The 22361-nt window shown below is 37.4% G+C and overlaps 1 protein-coding gene across 2 annotated transcripts; it reads right to left on the bottom strand.

Annotated features, from left to right (window-relative positions):
- Positions 1 to 13376: 13376 nt before the first annotated feature.
- On the bottom strand, positions 13377 to 22020 carry VIP (vasoactive intestinal peptide). Of its 2 annotated transcripts, none has more exons than XM_059083172.2 (7): positions 21718 to 22020; positions 20390 to 20504; positions 18455 to 18577; positions 17410 to 17514; positions 16544 to 16675; positions 15647 to 15735; positions 13377 to 14226 (listed from the first exon to the last, which is right to left on the bottom strand). In XM_059083172.2, exons 2-6 carry the CDS (start codon positions 20494 to 20496, stop codon positions 15690 to 15692), a joined length of 513 nt encoding a protein of 170 aa, XP_058939155.1. In that variant the 5' UTR covers positions 20497 to 20504; positions 21718 to 22020; the 3' UTR covers positions 13377 to 14226; positions 15647 to 15689. The 2 variants fall into 2 exon arrangements, with proteins under 2 accessions (XP_058939155.1, XP_066867511.1); XM_067011410.1 differs by having other exon boundaries at positions 13379 to 14226; positions 20390 to 20498; positions 21718 to 21993.
- Positions 22021 to 22361: the final 341 nt, after the last annotated feature.

Below are 22361 nucleotides of genomic sequence, written 5' to 3'. Positions count from 1 at the left end.
CTGTTCCATTGGTCTTATTTTCACTACCTGCACACAATTTCAGACTTATCCATCTGTGATAAATTCTCTTTTTTTGAGAATATGCTCACTGCTCCAAACCTCCATCTCATTCATCTCTACTCAAGTCTACAGAGATATGGCTAAGTTCCTTCATCTGTATAAAGTGTCATGGTAAGAACGAAATGCTTTCCAGGTAAAAACTAAGAATAATGGCATAATTATTTCACCAGGAGTAAATTATAACCTTACATGCAGTGGCAGATTCTAGCTCAAAGATTCTATGTTTTTTAACTAGAAAGATAAATAAAATGTAAAGTAGGAAATCTATCTTAACAAGTGTCACCTGTGTGTAAGGCCTAATGGAGAGAAAACCTAAGACACAAAAAGAAATCTTAGGAGATCTATGTGAATATTCTGTCACAGGAACAAATGAGGTTAACATGTGGGTAAGGCAAGCAGCAGAGCAAGATGCCCAAGTAAATGAATCTGCAAGGCTATAGAGAACAGAAGAGCAAAAGAAAAAGGAGCAAAGTTATGAAACCAGGGCGAATTTCCAAGGAGGAGATAAAGAAAAAGCACCACTGTGTGGAGAGAAAATGAAAAAAGTTAAAGTATGAAAGGAGATGCAACTTACAAGAGACTTGCAATTACAGAAGGTAAAAGAGAAAGACCCGGGAAATGTTTTCTAATAGTCAGGGAAAGCTGTTAACAGAGGATTGTCAAAAGGCAGATGCTTTTAACGTGTCTTTCCCTCTCTCTCCTTTCAAACAATTGCAGCTGCTATCAGTTAACCAGAGGGGCTACCATTTGAATTTGGAGCACCAAACAAGAATAGGCAAATAAATAATTGCCTAAATAATAATTTTTAAAAATTTAGTTCTAAAAAAAAAAAATTTAGTTCTACTAAAATGTGCAGCTCCAAGTGTTCTCAGGAGTTCATAGATATTATCATAGACCTCTTAGTCTCTATCTGTAAGACATCCTATAGTATATTTCTGAAACCCAGGAACAGAATGTGCATGTATGTGTTAGTATTATTGCTATAGAGTACTCTCCATAGTACTAATAATATATAGCAATATTAATAGTAATTGTTATACTATTTTAATATTAATATTATAGCATAAATTTCAATATATAGTAATATTAATAGTAATATGTAGCTTTTTTACATAAAAACCTATAGAAGAAGATATGTAATTTTGCTTACTAGACTGGATAGATTCACTTTAATTCTTACAGAGATTTTAGAAAACTAAATATTTGGAATTTATCATACCTGGAAGTTGTAATATATACAGGTAATGTAAACATGCTTCAGATGCTTAAGAGTTAATCTGCTACATTAGGAACTCATTATCATTATCAGGGAAAATTTGATGCCTATTACAAAAGAATATAGTCCTAAACTGAAAAATTCATCATACTATTAGATATCCTGTAACAGTTTATATAGTAAACAGCATGCATTCACAGATAAATAAAAGAGGTGTGTAGTCAGACCGCATGAGAAGTACAATCTAAGGAAGGTAAAAATGACTTTTCTGATATTCCTTGGATTATTTTCTCCCCCTCTTTTCTCCATTCTCTTTTTCTGAAACTTCTGTTTATTAGATGCAAGACTTCTTCTTTTGATTATCTCTGACTCATTTTTTATTTCTATATTTCTCTCTCACATTTTAGGCAATTGGCTTGATTTTGACCTACAGCTCTCTTCTTAAATTTTATTTTAATTCAGGGAGTTTTAAAGTCTAAGAGGTTTTTCTTTTCTTTGTTCCTACATCAGGTACTGTATTATCTGTGCAATATTTTCTTCATTGTCTCTTAGACTTTGTCTTTTCTTCTCTGACATTCTTTGTCATCCATATCCAATTTTTTAACTTGGATCTTTCCTGCTTCAAGTTTTCCTCAGAGGCCTGGAGAAGTTTGGTTGTTCACTCATATTCAGGATTTATAATAGTACCTACCATCGTGAACTTGAGGTCTGTTTGGATAAATGATTAAAGAACTATACAGGAGGAAAAACAAAAGAAGCAGTAGCAGAAAGTCTGACTTGAGTCCCTGTATGGCACATGGATGAAGTTATTTGAAGGCAGGTTTCTTTCCAGGCTGAGCAGTGGGGGAACTGGATGTGACTCAGGGTGGCCGAGATGGAACAAGACTTAATTCTGGGGCATCAGCTCCCACACTAGCCATCCTCGTTCTCCCCGGCCAGTTTTTTTTTCCATTTTTAAGAGAATAACTCTCTGATTTTCATCCTTCAGGGCGTCTAGGGATTTCAGCATTCTCTAGCAAGCATGGCAAGTCAGCAATCTTGTGTGTAAACTTTCTATACATGTCCTTCTGTTCGGGCCCTTCTGCAATCTTGCCCTCGGTTGCAGTGTTTCCAACTTCCTGACAAGTATTAATCTTTGGTGTACAGGAAAGATCCATCAGAACTGGTAGCAATTCTCAGGAATTTCCCAAGTAATTTGTTACATATTCTTCACATACTTTATTTACATATTTTGAAAATGAGGATGAATTATTACTTCTAACATAATAATGAATAATCATAATAACAAAAGTGAAGATTTTTCTAGGATAAGATCTCACTGAAAGTTTCAGAGGTTTTCTAAAACAAAAACATAATAGTAAAGGCATAGTTTGTTATTATGTACTGATACATTGTGACAAAAGTATACATTTCTATAATAGTTAAAGATTGTTTTTTCCTAATATCAACAACATTAGAAGAAAGGCACTCCACACATCAGCGTTTCTTGCTCTTGCTTTTGACTTGACATTAGTTGTGCTATGGGCTGAATTATGTTCTCCTAAAATTCACATTTTGCAGTCCTACCAGCCCAGTACCATAGAATGTGACTCTTTGGAGACAGGGTCTTTAATTAATTAAGTTAAAGGTAATTAAGGTAATTAAGTTAAAATGAGGTCATTAGGGAGTATCCTAATCCAATATGACTGGTATCGTTATATAGAGAGAAGTTTGAACACAGACATATGCATGCACAGAGGGAAGACCATGTAAAGACACAGGGAGAAGATGGCCATCTGCAAGCCAAGGAGAGGGACCTCAGAAGGAACCACACTGGCGACACCTTGATCTTGGACTTCTAGCTTCCAGAACGGTGAGATATTAAATTTAAACCATGTAGCCTATAGCATTTTGTTATGGCAGCCCTAGCAAATTAATACAAGTGAATTCCTTTAAGTTAGTAACATTTTTATGTAGATTCTTAAAATTTAATTCTTTTAAAAAATTTTTATTTATTTATTATTTATTTTGGCCGTGTTGGGTCTTCGTTGCTGTGCGTGGGCTTTCTCTAGTTTTGGCAAGCAGGGGCTACTCTTCGTTGCGGTGCGCCGGCTTCTCATTGCAGTGGCTTCTCTTGTTGCGGAGCTCGGGCTCTAGGTGCACGGGCTTCAGTAGTTGTGGCTCGCAGGGTCAGCAGCTGTGGCTCGCGGGCTCTAGAGCGCAGGCTCAGTAGTTGTGGCACACAGGCTTAGGTGCTCCGAGGCATGTGGGATCTTCCCGGACCAGGGCTCAAACCAGTGTCCCCTGAATTGGCAGGCAGATTCTTAACCACTGCGCTACCAGGGAAGTCCCTAAACTTTAATTCTTGCATTCCCCATTTCTTGACTGATTTTTTTCTTGGGCTTTAGCGTTTGTTAAAGTGTATAAACTCTCTGAGAGATGCCAGGAAGGAATTTCCACAGGGTAATGATAGTCATTGTATTTGTCAAAATACAAGTACATCTGAGCTGGTCTATAGGACAAATCATCTGCTGCAGACCCTCCACGCTGGTTCCTCTGAGGTTCCTTTAACTGTTCCATGGATCCACTCTTCAATGCTCCCCATCTTCCCCCCAAATGTATTGCAACCTCTGACCATTCATGGCTCTCTTTTTCTTATCTTTGTTCTATGTAATAATATTTCTTTACTCTTCCTATTTCTTCCTATTAAGTGAATGGTATTCGGAGAGCAAAGGGAGACATGTTCATAGGCTCAGTTTAATATCTTGAGCCTAAAAAACTCTTGAAATATTGTGTCATTTGTGGGTAGATTTTGTGTGTATCAACTGAAGGCAAATGAAGAGATGAATTATTCATTTCAGTTCTCTAAAGAATGATATCCAATATAATTTTAGGGGACATTAATCTCAGTCTCATTTTGAACTCAGGTGTATAAGAATATGACTTTATTTTTTATAACTGAAATAAATTTTTATCTCAAGCACCTATTATATTAGACTTAAAAAAAAATCATCTCAGTTCATTCATAATTGTCTTAGTCAATTCAGGATTAACTCAGCAAATTCAGGCTTTGACATCTCCTTTCTCCCTGAGATCACCCTAAAAGTCTAAAGAAATGTTTGATTTCAGTAGTTTGCTGTATTATTCTTCCCTAAAGCAATGGATACCCGACTCAAGTTCTGTTGTAACTAGAAAAGGACAATGGGATTCACTTCCTATCGCTGCTATAAGTTAAAAACCTGCTGGCTTAAAACTTATGTTGTTTATTATTTTATAGTTCTGGAGGTGAGAAGTCTGAAAACTGGTCTTACGAGGCTAATATCAAGGTGTCAGTGGGGCTCTGTTCCTTCTGCAAGCTCTAGGGGAGAATCCTTTCCTGGCTTTTCCAGCTTCAAATTCTGCCTGCCTTCCCTGACTCATGAGCCACTCCAAGAAGTGATGTCACTCCAAGCCCTGCTTTATTGTCACATCTTCTCCGACTCTGCAGCCTTCCTCTTCCATCATTTAAGAACCCTTGTGATTTTTAGTTTTTTAAGGAACCTCCATACTGTTCTCCATAGTGGCTGTATCAATTTGCATTCCCACCAACAGTGCAAGAGGGTTCCCTTTTCTCCACACCCTCTCCAGCATTTATTGTTTGTAGATTTTTTGATGATGCCCATTCTGACTGGTGTGAGATGATATCTCACTGTAGTTTTGATTTGCATTTCTCTAATGATTAGTGATGTTGAGCATCCTTTCATGTGTTTGTTGGCAATCTGTACGTCTTCTTTGGAGAAATGTCTGTTTAGGTCTTCTGCCCATTTTTGGATTGGGTTGTTTGTTTTTTTGTTATTGAGCTGCATGAGCTGCTTGTAAATCTTGGAGATTACTCCTTTGTCAGTTGCTTCATTTGCAAATATTTTCTCCCATTCTGAGGGTTGTCTTTTGGTCTTGTTTATGGTTTCCTTTGCCGTGCAAAAGCTTTTAAGTCATACAGAGTGAAGTAAGTAAGAAAGAGAAAAGCAAATACCATATGCTAACACATATATATGGAATCTAAGAAAAAAAAATGTCTTGAAGAACCTAGGGGTAAGACGGGAATAAAGACACAGACCTACTAGAGAATGGACTTGAGGACGTGGGGAGGGGGAAGGGTGAGCTGTGACAAAGTGAGAGAGTGGCATGGACATATACACACTACCAAATGTAAAATAGATAGCTAGTGGGAAGCAGCCGCATAGCACAGGGAGATCAGCTCAGTGCTTTGTGACCACCTAGAGGGGTGGGATAGGGAGGGTGGGAGGGAGACGCAAGAGGGAGGGGATATGGGGACATGTGTATATGTATAGCTGATTCACTTTGTTATAAAGCAAAACTAACACACCATTGTAAAGCAATTATACTCCAATAAAGATGTTAAAAAAAAAAGAACCCTTGTGATTACATTGGGCTACTTGAATTATCCACGATAATCTTCCTATTTTAAGTTCCTAATATTAATCACATCTGTAAAGTCTCTTCTGCCATGAAAGGTAGTATATTCACAGGTTTCAGGGATTAAGACATGGACATCTTTATTTTTTAAAAAATGTTATTATATTACTCCTCCATAAAAAGAAACGAAATTGAGTTATTTGTAGTGAGGTGGATGGACCTAGAGCCTGTCATACAGAGTGAAGTAAGTTAGAAAGAGAAAAACAAATACCATAAGCTAACACATATATATGGAATCTAGGAAAAAAAAAAAAAGGTTCTGAAGAACCTAGGGGCAGGACAGGAATAAAGACACAGATGTAAAGAATGGACTTGAGGACACGGGGTGGGGGGGGAGAGTAAACTGAGACGAAGTGAGAGAGTGGCATTGACATATAGACACTACCAAATGTAAAATAGATAGCTAGTGGGAAGCAGCCACATAGCACAGGAAGATCAGCTCGGTGCTTTGTGACCACCTAGAGGGGTGGGATAGGGAGGGGGGGAGGGAGGGAGACGCAAGAGGGAGGAGATATGGGGATATATGTATATGTACAGCTGATTCACTTTGTTATACAGCAGAAACTAACACACCATTGTAAAGCAATTATACTCCAATAAAGATGTTAAAAAAATTTTCATTGAAGTATAGTTGATTTACAATATTTTATTAATTTCTACTGTACAGCAAAGTGATTCAGTTATATATATATGTTCTTTTTCTGAATATAATATTCTTTTTCATATTCTGAATATAATATTCTTTTTTTTCTGAATATAATATTCTTTTTCATATTCTTTTCCATTATGGTTTATCACAGGATATTGAACATACTTCCTTGTGCTATACAGTAGGACTGTCTTGTTTATCAACTCTATATATAATACTTTGCATCTGCTGATCCCAAACTCCCAGTCCATCCCTCCCCCACCCTCCCTCCCCCTTGGCAACCACAGCTCTGTTCTCTATGTCTGTGAGTCTGTTTCTGTTTCATCGATAAGTTCATTTGTGTCATATTTTAGATTCCACATATAAGTGATATCATATGGTTTTGCCTTCTCTTTCTGACTTACTTCACTCTGTGTGACAGACTCTAGGTCCATCCACGTCTCTACAAATGAACCAATTTTGTTCCTTTTTATGGCTGCGTAATCCTTTGTGTATATGTACCACATCTTCTTTATTCACTCATCTGACAATGGACATTTAGGCTGTTTCCAAGACTTGGACATCTGTAAAGGTTTCCTACCACAATGATGTGGAAGATAATATTTCCAAAAATATTCCACCACAGAGTAAACCAAAAATAAGTTATTTGCTAATAACTTTGTACTGCAGGTGCCTTAAAATGTAATTCAATTGCAAAAAGGTATGGTGTTGCTAATTGTTCATTAGCAACATTAATTTATAAATGTAAGCCAGGGGGCCTCCCTGGTGGCACAGAGGTTAAGAATTCTCCTGCGCATGCAGGGGACACAGGTTCCATCCCTGGTCCAGGAAGAACCCACATGCCGTGGAGAAACTAAGCCCATGAACCACAAGTACCGAGCCTGCGTTCTAGAGCCTGCGAGCCACAACTGCTGACCCTGCAAGCCACAACTACTGAAGCCTGCACACCTAGAGCCCGTGCTCTGCAACAAGAGAAGCCACTGCAATGAAAAGCCCGTGCACTGCAATGAAGAGCAGCCCCCGCTCACCACAACTAGAGAAAGCCCGTGCACAGCAACGAAGATCCAATGCAGCCAAAAATAAATAAATAAAACAAATTTTTTAAAAAAATGTAAGCCAGGATAAAAATGAAAGTTCCTGTTTTCCCCGAGTCAGTCACCAGCATCAAAGCCGCAGAAAACACTTCGTGCAATGACTAAGTGCTAAAACCAACGTTGTGTAATAAACTAAAACAAGTCCTTTTTAAATCAAGAGGCAACTTCTTTAGAGATTGTCATTTTAGAAATTATTGCTATAAAAGCCATTTGTATCACTTCAGGAACAATAGGCTGATCTATTAAATGGTAGGCATTTTCTATCCTGGGCTATCCTTCAAAACACTGCAAAACCCAGAACCCTCAGCGATTTCAGCTCCACGTAACTACACAGGAAAGCATTAGTGTGCAATGGCACAGAACATGCAGGGAGTAAAGAGAGAACAAGTTGGAGGGAGGGAACAACTGGGCGGTGAGACTGTCATGGGGGAAGACAATAGCATCGGCTGCTCAGAATAGGACTAGCAGTCGCTAATGAAGTCCTTGTGACCCGTAGCAAGTTCTGTCCAATTCCAGATAGAGGTCAAGTTCCAGAGAGAGAGCTGGCACGCAGAAGGGAAAAGGGGCCCAGGCAATGTTCACAGACAAGGCCCATCTGAGACATCACCACATACGCTCAAGGTGAGGTAAGGAAAAGTGCAGGGCAGTTCCGGGAAAGTTTCAGCAAAGAACAGCCCAAGAACTAGCTGAGGCTGGGTTTCAGGGCTAGACTTCTGAAAGGCAAGAGATCAGGAAAATCTGAGTACACAGGAGACCCCGGCAGAGTGGAACCATAGAGCGAGAGAGTGCTCCATCCCCATGGAAAGGATGAGATTTGAAAAGCTGCAGTCCAGCATCGCTGCTAAAATTTAGAGGCCTGGGGTATCCTCCACGCTTCTTGAGCATGAGAAGACAGGCAGAGTACGGTGTCTGGAAAAGCCTGGCTCGCAAGGTGAGCGCTCTGGCTTCTTTTCTGCCTGGCCTCTGAGATGCTCTAAGAGGGCAAAGCAGCCTCTACAGAGATGGGACTGAGACTGGGGGAGGCTTCGAGGGAATCCATGCACTATGCATTGAATTTTGCCAATTTCAGTACTGGGTGTGAGAGAGAGAAAGATGAAGAAAGCATCTGAGTCCTAGTCCCTGCTCTACTGCTAAATAATTATGCTACCTTTGGAAGGTCACTTAGTCTTTCTGGGGTCTTAGGTAAGATCCATTAGGGGACTGCGTGGAATATTTCCACATGAGCTTCCAGGGCTAGGAGTCTGTTATCTACTTTGTGCTTTAGCTCCCTCATCTGAAGAACAGGTTGCAGAATAATACATGCCTCCTAGACTTGATACGATTTAACAATGTGAAGTTCCCAGAGAAGTCCCTGCTATATGTGTTAGCTATCTCTACAATTTCCTTTCCTTTCTTATTTCCACCAGTCTAGTCCAAATCCTTTTCATCTCACTTTTGGATGACTTTAATGGGCTGTACCCCAGTTCCCCGTTTGCAGTGACTGCACTTAGTACTTGACCACTAGAGTAAGGCTTCTTAAGGACTAATCAAGGAACCTTCTAAAATTCCATGCACAGGCATGTAAGATTCAGGGAATTGTCTGAAAGCACAAAAAAATAATATGTGCATGTTTTTTTGGAAAAGCTCCTTAACTTTCATTAAACTTTCAAAATAATAAAAAATAATTTTGGACTTAGTTAAGTGACCCCTATTTCTAAGTCACCTCATTTATCACTGAATTCTTCAGGTTAGAAAAATATTTTTCCTATTGCATTTATTTTCCCACTCATCTGGTAAACTCTGTCATATATATATACTTTTCTCACATCTTCAACATCTCCTCACTTATTCTTACTCTCAGCTATTTCTCTGAAAGAAAAGATGTAACCAAAAGAGGCATTCCATAAGCTCCTATCACTTCATCTGTTCATTCATCTGCCTTTGACCCAAACCCTGTGCCTGTTGCTTTTGTTGAAGAGTATTTGTGCCGTGCAAATGTCAATGTCTACTGTGTATCCTCCAATTTCTCTTCTCAAGGATATCTCTCAAGCACAGTCTCCCTTTACCTACAGCATCACCAGATTTCCCTTTGTTGGATCTTTCCCTTTAGCATGCAAACACGCTCTTGATATTTCTTCCACATAAAAACAAATTATTTGACGTCTTTTCTTCCCCACCAGCTCCTTCCTCTTTTCTTTGCTCCTCTATGCAGGAAAACAACTCTAGAAATTGTAGATATTCCCAGCATAGAACCCTCCCTCCCCATTCTCTCAGACCCATACTGACCTGGCTTTCACCCACATCTCAGGACCAAGACGATTACTGTGAAGGTCACTGGTGACAATCAATTATTTTAATGGCTTCCCATCTCATTCAAAATAAAAGCCAAAGTTTTGCTATGACCTATAACGTCTTATTTGGCCTGGTTCCTCATAACCTCTCCTTCTTTCTTACATCTTCTCTTAATCATTCTGTCCACTTCGGCCAAACTGCTCTCCTCTCTGCTCCTCACAATGTTATGGCTGCCCCACCCCAGGGCTTCTTTTATTTTTCTTTAATTGGAGTCTAGTTGATTTACACTGTTGTGTTGGTTTCAGGTGTACAGCAAAGTGAATCTGTTATACATACACATATGTCCACTCTTTTTTAGATTCTTTTCCCACGTAGGCCATTGCAGAGTCTTGAGTAGAATTCCCTGTGCTAAAAAGACAAACATCATATGATATTGCTTATATGTGGAATCTTAAAAAAAAAAAAAAAAGAGAGTACAAATGAACTTATCTATAAAACCAAGATAGAGTTGCAGATGTAGAAAATAAATTTATGGTTACCAGCGGGTAAAGGGGGGGAGGGATAATTTGGAAGACTGAGATTGACATATGTATCCCAGGGCTTTTACATCTGGAATTCCCTCTATTTAGAATAATCTTCCCATAGAGACTCACAGCTGATTTCCTCACTTCTCTCATGGCTTGTCTCAAATTCACCTTTTTGTGAGACTTTCTCTGGGAACCCCATCTAAACGTTTAAACTTCTTTTTGAACACTTCGTATCGTCTTTCCCTGCATAAATTTTTCTCCTTATCACAATCATTTTCTAACATAATATGTGTTTTACTTACCCATTTGGTTTATCTATTTAGTTTGTTTCACTCAATAGAATGCAAGCTCCATGGGGGCAGGAATTTGTGTCTGTTTTGTTCACTCTTTTGTACGCGGGCTTCTCAACGTTGTGGCCTCTCCCGTTGCGGAGCACAGGCTCCGGACGCGCAGGCTCAGCGGCCATGGCTCACGGGCCCAGCCGCTCCGCGGCACGTGGGACCTTCCCGGACCGGGGCACGAACCCGTGTCCCCTGCATTGGCAGGCGGACTCTCAACCACTGCGCCACCAGGGAAGCCCTGTTTTGTTCACTCTTATATCATCAGACCGAGAACAGTACCGGGCACATAGTAGATTCCTTATAAATACTTGCTTAAGAAATCAATAAATGAATCTTATTTTGCATAACAGCAGCATTTAAATCTGTTAAGGATGCCTTCTTCCTTGAAAGGCTTTCTTCACTTGTTTTCCAGATTTACACACTTTCCTGTTTTTTTTTCCTATTTCACTAGCTTCTCTTTTCAGTCCTTTTTACCTCATGTTTTCCTCAACATTTCAGCCTATTAATGTTGGCATGCCTCAGTGTTATGGTTTGAATTGAGTCTCCCAAAATCCATATGTTGGAGTCCTAATCCCTGGTACCTCAGAATGTGACGTTATTTGGAGACAGGGTTTCTACAGAAGTAACCAAGTTAAAATGAGGTCATTAGGAAGGATTCTAATCCAATATGACTGGTGACCTCATTAAAAAAAAAAGGGAAATTTGGAGACACACAACACAAAGGGAGAACACCATGTAAAGATCAAGACAGAGACTGAGGTAATGCTTCCACAAGCCAGAAATTGCCAGCAAACCACTGGAGGCCAGGGAAGAGGAGCCAGTTCTCCTTCACAGTACTTAGAAGGAACCAACCCCGCTGACACCTTGATCTAAGACCTTTAGCCTCTGGAATTGTGAAACAATCCATTTCTATTGCTTAAGGCTCTCCATGTGTGGTGCTTTGTTATGGGAGCCTGAGTGAAATGAATACACCCAGGGGTCAGGTGTTGAGATTCTTCTCTAGCCTCTTTCAGTCCCTGGGTGATCTTACTGTCTTGTGCTTTTAAATCCCACCTGCATACCGAAGTCTCCCAGGAGTTTATCTCCAGCCCAGCATCTCCTCAGAACCCTCACAGATATCCCCAACTATACATAACATCAGCTGTCACCTGTCCAAAATGGACCTCATCTTCACTAGGAACCTCCTTACCCACAATCTTCTTCATCTCATTTAATAGAAACCACATCCTTCAAGTTGCTCAGGTCACGTACCTTGGAATCATTCTGGACTTCTCTCTTATCAGCAAAAAACTTGACTCTACTTTCACTATGTATTCAGACTCCAATTCTCACCACCTGCACTGCTGGTGCCCTGGTAGTCACAGCATCTTTCATGTGATTTATAGCCGTAGTCTCCTCATCTGTGTCCCCACTTCCACCCCTAGAACCCCTTCACCCTATTCCCAGTGTAGCAGCCAAAATGATCCTGTTAAAAAGCATTTCAGAAAATCCAAAACTCTGCAATGTCTCCTCATCTCGCTCGTCAAGTCCTTGCGGTGGCGCGTGAAGCCGCACAAGCTCCGGTCTTTGGTAACATCTTTGACCTCATCTCCTCCTCAGCTCTCGTCCAGTTCATACCGCTCCGGCCATACTGCCTTTCTTGTTGTGCAGATATGTCAGGACTGTTCCCTCACTTGAATCTGCTCTTGCCTATGCCCAGAACACTCATCTCTCAGCTATCCACCTCGTACGTCAGAGTCATTCAACAAACGTTTCTTGAAGGTATAGGAAATCAGTTGAAAATATTGCCATTAATAAGATAAAATTAAAACTCTTTAGATTCACATTCAAATTACACTACAATTATGCCCCCATTTGATCTTTATAAGCTCCTTGTGTGCAAATAACATCTAGACGTTTTCTGTTTTCACTGCAGTGATTTGCATAGAAAAGTCATTTAACAAAGATCTAACCATTTGTAGAACCAGATATGAACAAAAGGTAAGGTTAGTCCAATTCACTTCACCTTGTGTAAACTGTTTTACAATTACTAGTAGTTCTAGATTAGTCTCTCCTTATATAGTCATTTGTTCTAATTCTAGCAAATGAAACCAAGCAAAGTTTTGCCTGTGATGATGATTTGTCGTTAATAGCTAGGGTCTGCCTGACTCTCACATTTCCTTGTCATAAGCTTTTTTGGTGAGAATTTAAGATGCATAGCCTGAGATTTTCAAAAATCCCTGCATGAATCTCTTCTTTCCTTGTTTTATATTCATAGAACCCCAGTTTTTTGCTGAGCACATGACCGTCCAGAAAAAAAAATTCCCAGCCTCTTTTGCAAATGACTGTGACCATAAAACTCTATTGTACTCAACTAAGATATCGGTTAAGAGAGAGCCAGCATGTACTCTTTGCTACCTTTTCTTCCATGCCCCTTCCTCCATCCTGCTGCCTGAAATGTGGGTATGATGGCTGGATCTCTAGCTGCATTTTTGGATCATGAAGAAAAGAGCCATGTCCTAGGAAACGAGGGGTGCGCTGGAAGGGGCTTAGATTACTGAGGACTCCATAGAGCAGAATCATCATACTAACCCTTGACATTTTACTTCTGGTCTCTTGTATGAGGAAGACATTTCTCTCTTATTTAAGTCACAGTTGTTTTAGGACACACCCAAAATCAAACATAATCCTACCTCAAACATCACAAAAACTATCAAGTTCCTGGAGACTTAGAGCTAAAATGAATTACTGCTGCATCGTTTAAAAGAATCAAAACAACCGAAAGTGTATGCAATGATAACCAAAGGTCTTTATTTTCTATATTTAATTTCTTACAATCATTTTGGAAAAATAGTTGTTTCTCCAAAAGTGCTTTCACTGAAGAAAGCTGATATGACCTAAGCATTATTTGAGAGATTATGGAAAAAATATTTATCACTGAAAAACAAATGTTCCTTTCAGTTTACATGTTACACATACTTAACACAAGCATAAAGGAAAAGTCCGGTGTCAGAAGTAGAGGCCATTCTCCTTAACTGAAACATTCGATCAGAAGAGAGTTTTTGGCAATAAGAGATCCAAAATTGAGAGATGTAAAAATCTCATTCAAAATGAAAGCTGCCTAAGAATGCGGAAACCTACAACATTTTCTGAAAATGTTTTTTGAAGAATGTCTCTGTTTTTGGTATTCTCTTAGACACTCTGAAGTTTATTTAACACAGCATCCTATCTGCTCAACATTCAAATTTAGATGTGCTGATTATCTGCTCCACTCTTTTGAATAGTTAAGTATGTCCTATAAATAAACACATCAATTTTGCTCTATTACTACCCTTCCAAAAAGCCTCATATAATTGGAAGTAACTTAGTATTTATTTATCATTAAATATATTTTTGTTAGAAAGGATACACAGCATATGAAATCACAGGATTCTCATGAGTTAAAGACAAATTTTAGAACTCACAAATAATATTTACAATGTAAACATCACAGTTATTACATCAGAGTAAAATACATCACAACATTCACAACACAGCATATTTTATTTGGTTTTGATATTGAAGTTGTTTTCTTGAATTACTTATGTAGAACTCAAAATAGAATTACTTTGCTTATCGTTTTCCTTCAAGAATTCTGAAAAAGAAAGAAATGGTGATTTAAGCATAAAAACATTTTTATTTACAGCCTCTTACTTTCATTTACTTCTCCACCCATTTGATAAATATTTTTTCTAGCCCCTCACCAGCAGCTTTTGAGAGGGGATCACGTTTTGGGATATCAAGAGTAAATCTTTCGAAGGATTTATTGTTGGAAAGGAAGCCAGAATATGAAGGGGTTCTCTAATTAGTCACAAATAATTACCCATTTGTAATTTTCACAACTGGTTGACCAACAAAACTTCCTGTTAAAAGAATTTGTCCAATGTCACCCATTCCAAAAGCAAAGAATGGAGGATGGAAACTCATAAAAAGACAGAGTAATTAATCGTCCTTTATACTGTAGTGGCTATTGTATTTCTTAATTTATTGGAAAAGCCTTATTTTTATAAACATTTTTTCAAGAAGCTATATGTAACTCGCTTTCTTTCTTGAGCATTTGAGGAATCTGTTTCTCTGAAATGTCTATGCATGATGAGGAATAGGCATATATAGCACCCCTGACCATGTATCTTACAGGTATCGCTCATACGACAGTAGCAGAGTTGAGCAGGTGTTACAGAAACCATAGGATCCACAAAACCAAAAGTATTTATTTGGAGTCCTTTAGAGAAATTTTTGACAACCTGATATAGTGATGCTATAAAATTTCTTTAAAGGCTTACCAAGCATTATAAAAATACTTTATGAGCTAATGTAAACAGTAAGGTAACTCAGGAAAGAAACATGCCTTGTATCCATGTTCACATAAAAACAATTTTGATAACAATCTTATCACTTAACAAAGGATAAAATCTATTCGTGTTTTCTCTACTCAAAAAATGTTTTACAGTGAATATTATTAGAGTTGTTGTACCTACAATCACTTCATAGGTAAAATAAGCTAAATTTAACTTTCGCTGCATGAAGTTTACTGTGTTTTAAGGAACACAGTGAGACCCAGACTGTCTTGGTATTTTCACAATAATGAGCCACGCTGTAATTTTATGGTATTTCCTTATACTTAAGTTAAATGAGATGCTAACAATCAATCATGGGACTAGACCTTAAATTAATAGAAACAGCACGGCTTGATATCAGAGAGAAAGCCAGTTTTTCTCATTAGTGTGAGTCAGTCTCCCTTTTTCATGTCTCATCAGAAGGCTAGGAAGGATTCTGTGTAAGCTAGGAGATACCAAACTGTTTACTCATTGTGAGCTTTCTCTTTCATGCTATCAGAACACTGCATGAATCGTTTCAAGCTGTTTACTAAGCTGGGGTCCACTTCAGGTAGAAGTGTCCTTCTTAGATGAGGTCTCACTGAGAGAACTCTAAGATGTTTTTTACCAAGTGACTCCTACCTACTCAAATAGTTAGATGATTGCTACTAGAATATAATAACACACAGTGATACTCACCGCTGGGAAGCTGTCTGCAGCTTTGCTCCAAAGAACTTCTTCATCATTTTTCTATCTCTTCAAGAAAGTTAGGAGATTCTCCCTCACTGCTGCAGATCCAAAAGAGAGAATCGTGCATGTTAAGGCTCTTGGATGAGAAAGCTTCTAAAGGAGAGGTGATGTGTGACCCAGGTTGTCCTAGGTGCTCTGTAAAGTGCACTAGGAGCTAAACAATTCTCCTTCAGGTGAGTCATTACCTATGAATGGTTCCTCAATCTTCTAGTGTCTAAAAGTTTTCTTACAGAATTATAATCTGGAGGGCAAAAAGAGTCATCTTGCCTTATTTCACCCAAACAGAATTGTCCTTCATACTCACCATCTAAACAAAAATAATTGGAATAAAAAGAGAAAGTACCACATGTCCTATATATTGTGCTCCGATATTTATACACCACGGAGAGACATAGGTTTTACTGAATCTGAGAAGACAAAATAATTCACGGTTTAATTCGGTAAAATGCAGATATGAAATATGCAGGTAAAGGGAATTCCATGTGGTACCAAATTGCTAGTTGACTGCCCTTTACATGTTTTAAAACTCAGCACTTTTGATAAAACCTGTTTGCAGACTCAGACTAGATGTCTCTACAGTCATCATTTTTAACCCTGGAAGCACAGTAGAATCAACTGGGGAACTTGTAAAAAGTACCAGGGTCTAGAGCCGCATCCCTAGAACTTGGTCTTGGGTTAGGCTCAGACATCAGTATTTTTTAAATTCTCCAGGGTAGTCTAATGTTAGCCAAGGTTGAGAATTACTGCTTCAGAGCTAGAGAGAGAGAGAGAGACATCTCTATATGCAGCTTCTATTTTGAAAGTCGTTTACAATTTCTCATTTTAGCAAGTTTTCTGTTTCTTTACCTCCGCTTTCCACTTAGAATTGAGTTCAAGTATTTCTTTACAGCCATTTGTTTTCGAAGGCGGGTATAGTTGTCAGTGAAGACTGCATCTGAGTGCCGTTTGATTGGCCCCTGGTCTTCTGAGATGCTATTGCTAAGAAACGAGAGAATAAGGAAGCCAAATAATTTTAACAAGAAATGATAAAGGTGCCAAAGGTCTGAATTTCTTGGAGTCAGATAAAAAGGAATTCCAACACCCAACTCATTTTCTATCACAAAAAGACTGAAAGAAAAATGCATCTAAGCCTAAGGATAGGGGAGCAAGGAACAATCCAACGTACTTTCCTAATTGAACAAATAATTTACAAAAAAAAAAAAGGGGGGGGGAATACTTGAAGTTGTGTTCTGCCATTGGAAGGAAAAGTTCTTTAAAAAATAAATACTTCTTTATGAAGCTATGCCACTCTGAGTAGTACCTTCCACATATTCAGTTATTGGCCATTTAAAGACAGAATCTTCCAATGTTTGCTTTGAGCAGGGAGTAAAACACAAACACTAAGGTTAACCTTAAAATTTGCTTCAGTTTGTACTATGTCTTACCTATTTTTTTACTGTGTCTAGTTCAGTTTGTTTGCAGATTTATACATGATTATTATTTAAGAAAAACAAGTGTGTCTGGAGCCAATGAGTATATTACTAGGAAAACTTCTTTTCTTAATCCATGGGCCTGGTATATTTTATTGAAGAATATAATTTATTTGATAACTAAATTAAACATTATCAAGAGTTACCATTTTGAATAAAGTAAATAAGTTGTTTACAGTGAAAATATAATTGTCACATTTAATAATCATAACATGTTTTTAAAAAATAATAAATTCTCTTTACCTAATTCGTTTTCCAATAAGGGACTCAAGGTACTTTTTGGCAGAAAGTTGACTTAAGAGTCTACTATAGTCACTGGTGAAAACGCCATCAGCATGTCTGACATTTCTGAAACAAGGAAGAAAGAATAGTCATTATTTTGTAAATAGTTTGCTAAAATATTGCTTTGGCTCATTAGATACAAAAGAAACGTCAACTTACTTGAAAGCTCCTCATGTAAACTTAAATCCAAAAGGAGGTTTTCTAACAACCCAATAAACAATATAATCCATTGACTTATTCTAATGACTTATATCTATATTTCCAGCTCAACAGTTTGAAAAATTAAAGAAATTAGCTTTTTTAGAAGCATATCTCAATATTAAAATAATATTCTCTGGTAGAACCTATAAAACTAATTCTCTTCTAAGAAATACTGGTGGGAAAATATATTTAGTTTCTATTTATTTATGGTGCTTTATTTCTTCTATTCTGAATAAATATGTATGCAAAGGGAAATTACCCTGATTTTAGCAAAAAACCCTCTTATGCCTTTTGCTATTTCTTCTGCCAAAATATTTGGAAACAAAATCTCTTAAGATAGAAAGGATCATAGAGCCTATCCACCAAATTTTCCATCCAAATGAGAAATAGCTTTTGCTTTGTCTTTTGTATAGAGTTACCCTGTCTACACTGGAATGCTGCTCTGGACAAATGGTTCCATGAAATGCACAGCTTTTATTATTAGACACCTTTTATTTACGTAGAAGTGAAACTCTTGAATGCTTTAAGTGCTATAGTTTTACAAGAATTGGCACATCTTCTGATGTTAAAAATTTATGCAACAGAATATAGGTGGATGAGTGGCTCAGCCTGGCCTGTTACAACCGCTCTACATGAAAATCAGGTAGAGCCGCAAGAGAGTCAATAAATCAGGCTGAATGAAGCCATGACACATGGAGACTTGTAGTGCTATGCTATGAGAGTAGCTTCATGGTGACACAAAAACCAAAATGTTTAGATTTCAAAAAAGCATTTTCTAAAATAAAACACAATGAAAATAACTCACCTGGATACATCATAATAAGGTGTGTCGTTTTCAGCTAATGCATTTTGTAAAATGTCAGTGTCTGCTTTTAGTGAAATTTGATCAGGTTCATTTTCTCCTTCAAAAGGTATTCTGTCACCCACCCTGTTAGGAAAAAATACTGTAAAGTATAAGACATTCCTTTCTCAGAAGCTAGTGCTTATGGTTTTACAAACATTTGAAATAAGTTATTCAAAATCTTAGGATATATCACCCATTCACACTATATGGATTGCATAATTGATTTAATGGCTTCTATGGTTTACTAGAGTATAAATAGTGGAATTTTTGTTTACCCCATAAAATACATGCCATACAACTTTTATAGGCTTTATGTACCAGAAGAGCTACTTAGTTCAGTCTTTCAGAGCATGAAGCAAAGTACACTTTCTTGGAAATAGCTTCACTTTGCAAAGTTCACAGCTAAAAAGATTTTATACAAAATAGAAACTTTGGAAAATTTTTTATATTCAGTATGAAATGATGGTCAGTATTACTTGTCTCAACATCTCTCAAGAGCTGTGTATTAACTATTTTTCTTTCTCTAAGTCCCTCAACTTTGCTTCAAAGATTCACTTAGGTGTGATGTATTTCTATGTATTGACCAAGTCTGAAGACTTTCTCCATCTCTGAATAGTTACTCAAATTCAATGAATTTTGTCGAGCTTTTTTGTTTCACATCTTATGTAGTAACACAATTTTAATAAGGGATATAAAATGCTTTACTGGAAGTCTAAGCATAGACATGCCTATACATGGAATATGACTGTACTTGTGAATACATGCTCATTTTGAACACCAGCACACTGTTAAAATTATGTGTGTGCATATTTTCACTGTTAGGGTAAGCTTCTAAGGAGTGTGTCACCTGCCGGGCACTTGTGTATTTTTTGGTGAGGCAGTAAGTAGCTGGTAGACAGTAACAAGCAACCCTCTTTGAGTATGAAGCCTAGCATCAATGCAAACTTTGGCATTCTTGAGATTATTCATCTCCTGTGATATAACCATTCAGATAGACTCATTCTATTTAATTATCAAAGCAATATATGATCTGGCTTTAAATAGATTTCACAGAGAACCACTAACAGCTAAGAGATTATTTACTCTATCGAGCATAAGCCTACCTTGAACAAAGAATTAGGAATAAGAAAATAAGCAAAGAAGTGATTATTTGTCCTTAGATATAGTAGTCCCTGTAAACTGGAAGGAAACTAATGTAGTTTCCATTTACTGTTTCCTTCCTTAGCATACATTTATTTCAGATAAAGCTTGAAAGATGAGTTGTATTATACTGTATGAACTTGAAATATGAAACACAACATAGAGAGCAGTAAAACTAAGGAATTATGATAAAAACCAAGTCCCTTAAAATTCATTCATTGGGGTAGGGCGTCTCAGTAGATTGATTATCCCACAATTTTTAATATTGACAAATTGATTCTGCCTAGTCTGTCCAGCATGATTTTATGCATATTCCACTAATCAACTACTCATCTTATGACTATTTGCTGACTGATATTGAAAATGAACTAAAATGACGTAGGCAACTAGACACCTATTTTTCCAACAGAAACTGAACTGAACTGAGATGACAATGGAGAATAGCTCGTTACTCATCTAAAACTGGTTTTGAATGAAAGGAAAGTCAAACCCTCCTTCTGCCTTGCTCAGAAATGTGATCCACCCTACCCATGAAACTAGTCATTGACACTGTCTCGCTGGCCCTGAGAGTGAATTCCAAGACTCAGAATAATCAGGTGGACCTGAAGTTGAAAAAAACTTGCTTAACAAGTCAACCAACAGATTTAAATAACTAATACATAATTTTTTAAATTGAGCTGGCCAAAATAACATATAGGAAATTCCCACTTACATGGAGAAGGAATGTTCAACTGTCTGAATTGAAAGAGAACCTACCTTAGAGCAGAAGGTGCTCCAAAAAGAGGCCATGCCAAGGTCTGTGAGAAAAGCACGCTGAAAAGTGTCAGGAACACGAGGAGCTGGGGCTTGCTTCTCGTTTCCATCTCTGTACCTCCAAAGGGAGAGAATCACATCAGCTTTTCCAACCACAGATGTTCCAGTAAGGTAATTCTGATGGTCTAGCAGTAATATCTTAAGGGTCTTGCAGAGTTTAGAAAAAGTAATTCTCATCATATAGAGTTAAACTGCAGTATGATTACTTTTTAAATCAAAAAGGGTTTTGTGTGTGTGAATGGTGTTTGAATAAAAATTAGGATCTTTTTCAACTGCCACCTACCTCTCACTAGGCACAAGCATATATTGAATGCAACAATTTTATAGTACTGAAAGTAAGTATAGGGACAATTTCCTTATAACACAGTTGTAACATCCAGGTTTAGTATTTTTTCTAACTAAGGTAACAACTTCAAGAAGCTAAAGTTTCTTCTTTTACTCTAAGTTTTTAGTATGTGATTAATATAAAACTGGAGTGTCATCTATTTAATAATGTATGTATATATGTATATACATATCCTTATAAAATTATTTTGTGTATACATTTTTTCCTCTTTTAATTGTAGATGTTACAATTAACATGGAGCTTAATCTCCATAAAGAGTTTGGTTTTGAACAAACTAACTCAATTAGTAGTGAAAATTAATACAAAAAAATCATTGAACCACATATTATCACTGAAATAATTTTTGCCATAAAAGATAAAATATATTAAATACAAAGCCTGTATAGTTTTACATCTCATACACTTACACATTTCATTTCTAAATAGTTTCTAAATAGAAATTTAGGAGTTTGATGTTTGTTTCTTGTGCTGTCTGTAAAACTCACAGCATTTAAATTTAAAGAGGAAAATAAATGCTTTTTAAGTTCACATAACTAACATATGAAATAGAAAGAACAGCACTAAAAGACAAGTTGAAACTTCCAAAACAAATGTATCCACTGAACCTTCAGTCAAAAATTTATATACAAGCCAAAAAAACCCCACCAAAACCCTACTTTAACACATTATTTTTAAAGGGGCATTGAGCAAAAGAAAAAGCAGGGTAAAGCATTTTCCGACTAAAGAATTCAGAAAACCCATTCCTATGTGGGAAGTTGAGGCATTTCTATACTTACCCGGTGACTTAGAAACCTGTATTTTTGTTGTTGTAAAGGAGGAACACTGTAAAATTCTTTTTCAAGAGAAAGAAAAACTCAATATATCCTGAGAAAAGTTCCAGAGGCAGGGGGAGAAAAAGAATAAGAAAGGTAAAGTTTTCACTTACCTTGTTGAGTAGTGTTGCTTGGGAGCTTTCTGTTCCAAGGAGAATATTAGAGCTGTCTCAGGTGCTGAAGTCCCGTGAGGCCGGCAAAGTCTCCACCAGTGCTCTTGCCCTTAGAGCTGAACCAGATCTTGGTACTGGCTGAGGGTTGGCTACTATTGCCAGCAACTGCTTTTCACTCTACCCTGACCAGCATTTCAAAGCCCATCATTTTATAGGGCTTAGGCGTAGGGCTGAGCAGTCACAAAGCTCTCTGAAAGACGTCACAGTAGTACTCTCATGGGATGAATAGGACTTGAAGTTCTTATTAAATCGTCATTATGCCTGATTTATATAAATTTATAGTGAATAACTTCAAGATGTAAGCTGTAAAGAGGAAATTTACTTTTCTTTCAACAAAAAAAGGTACCAAGCTTAACGTGAAATATTTTAATCTCTAATGAGTAGCAATGAAATATAAGACTGATTAGTGTTATGGCCAAAGCCACTGGAATTCCTTCAGAAAATAGAATTTTATGTGCAGGAACAGATGCAGAAAGCAACAAATACTTAGGCTCATATGCTTACAAACATATTATAATTCTCCTTTATTATAAGGCATCAATTGCCCTAAAGTCTTTTTATTTTTATACTACTCATGTAGGTCC

Source organism: Kogia breviceps, chromosome 13 (assembly GCF_026419965.1).
Source record: "Kogia breviceps isolate mKogBre1 chromosome 13, mKogBre1 haplotype 1, whole genome shotgun sequence".
Classification (NCBI taxonomy): domain Eukaryota; kingdom Metazoa; phylum Chordata; class Mammalia; order Artiodactyla; family Physeteridae; genus Kogia; species Kogia breviceps.
The sequence above is the reverse complement of the archived record's forward strand: the minus strand, read 5'-3'. Positions and strand labels throughout refer to the sequence as shown.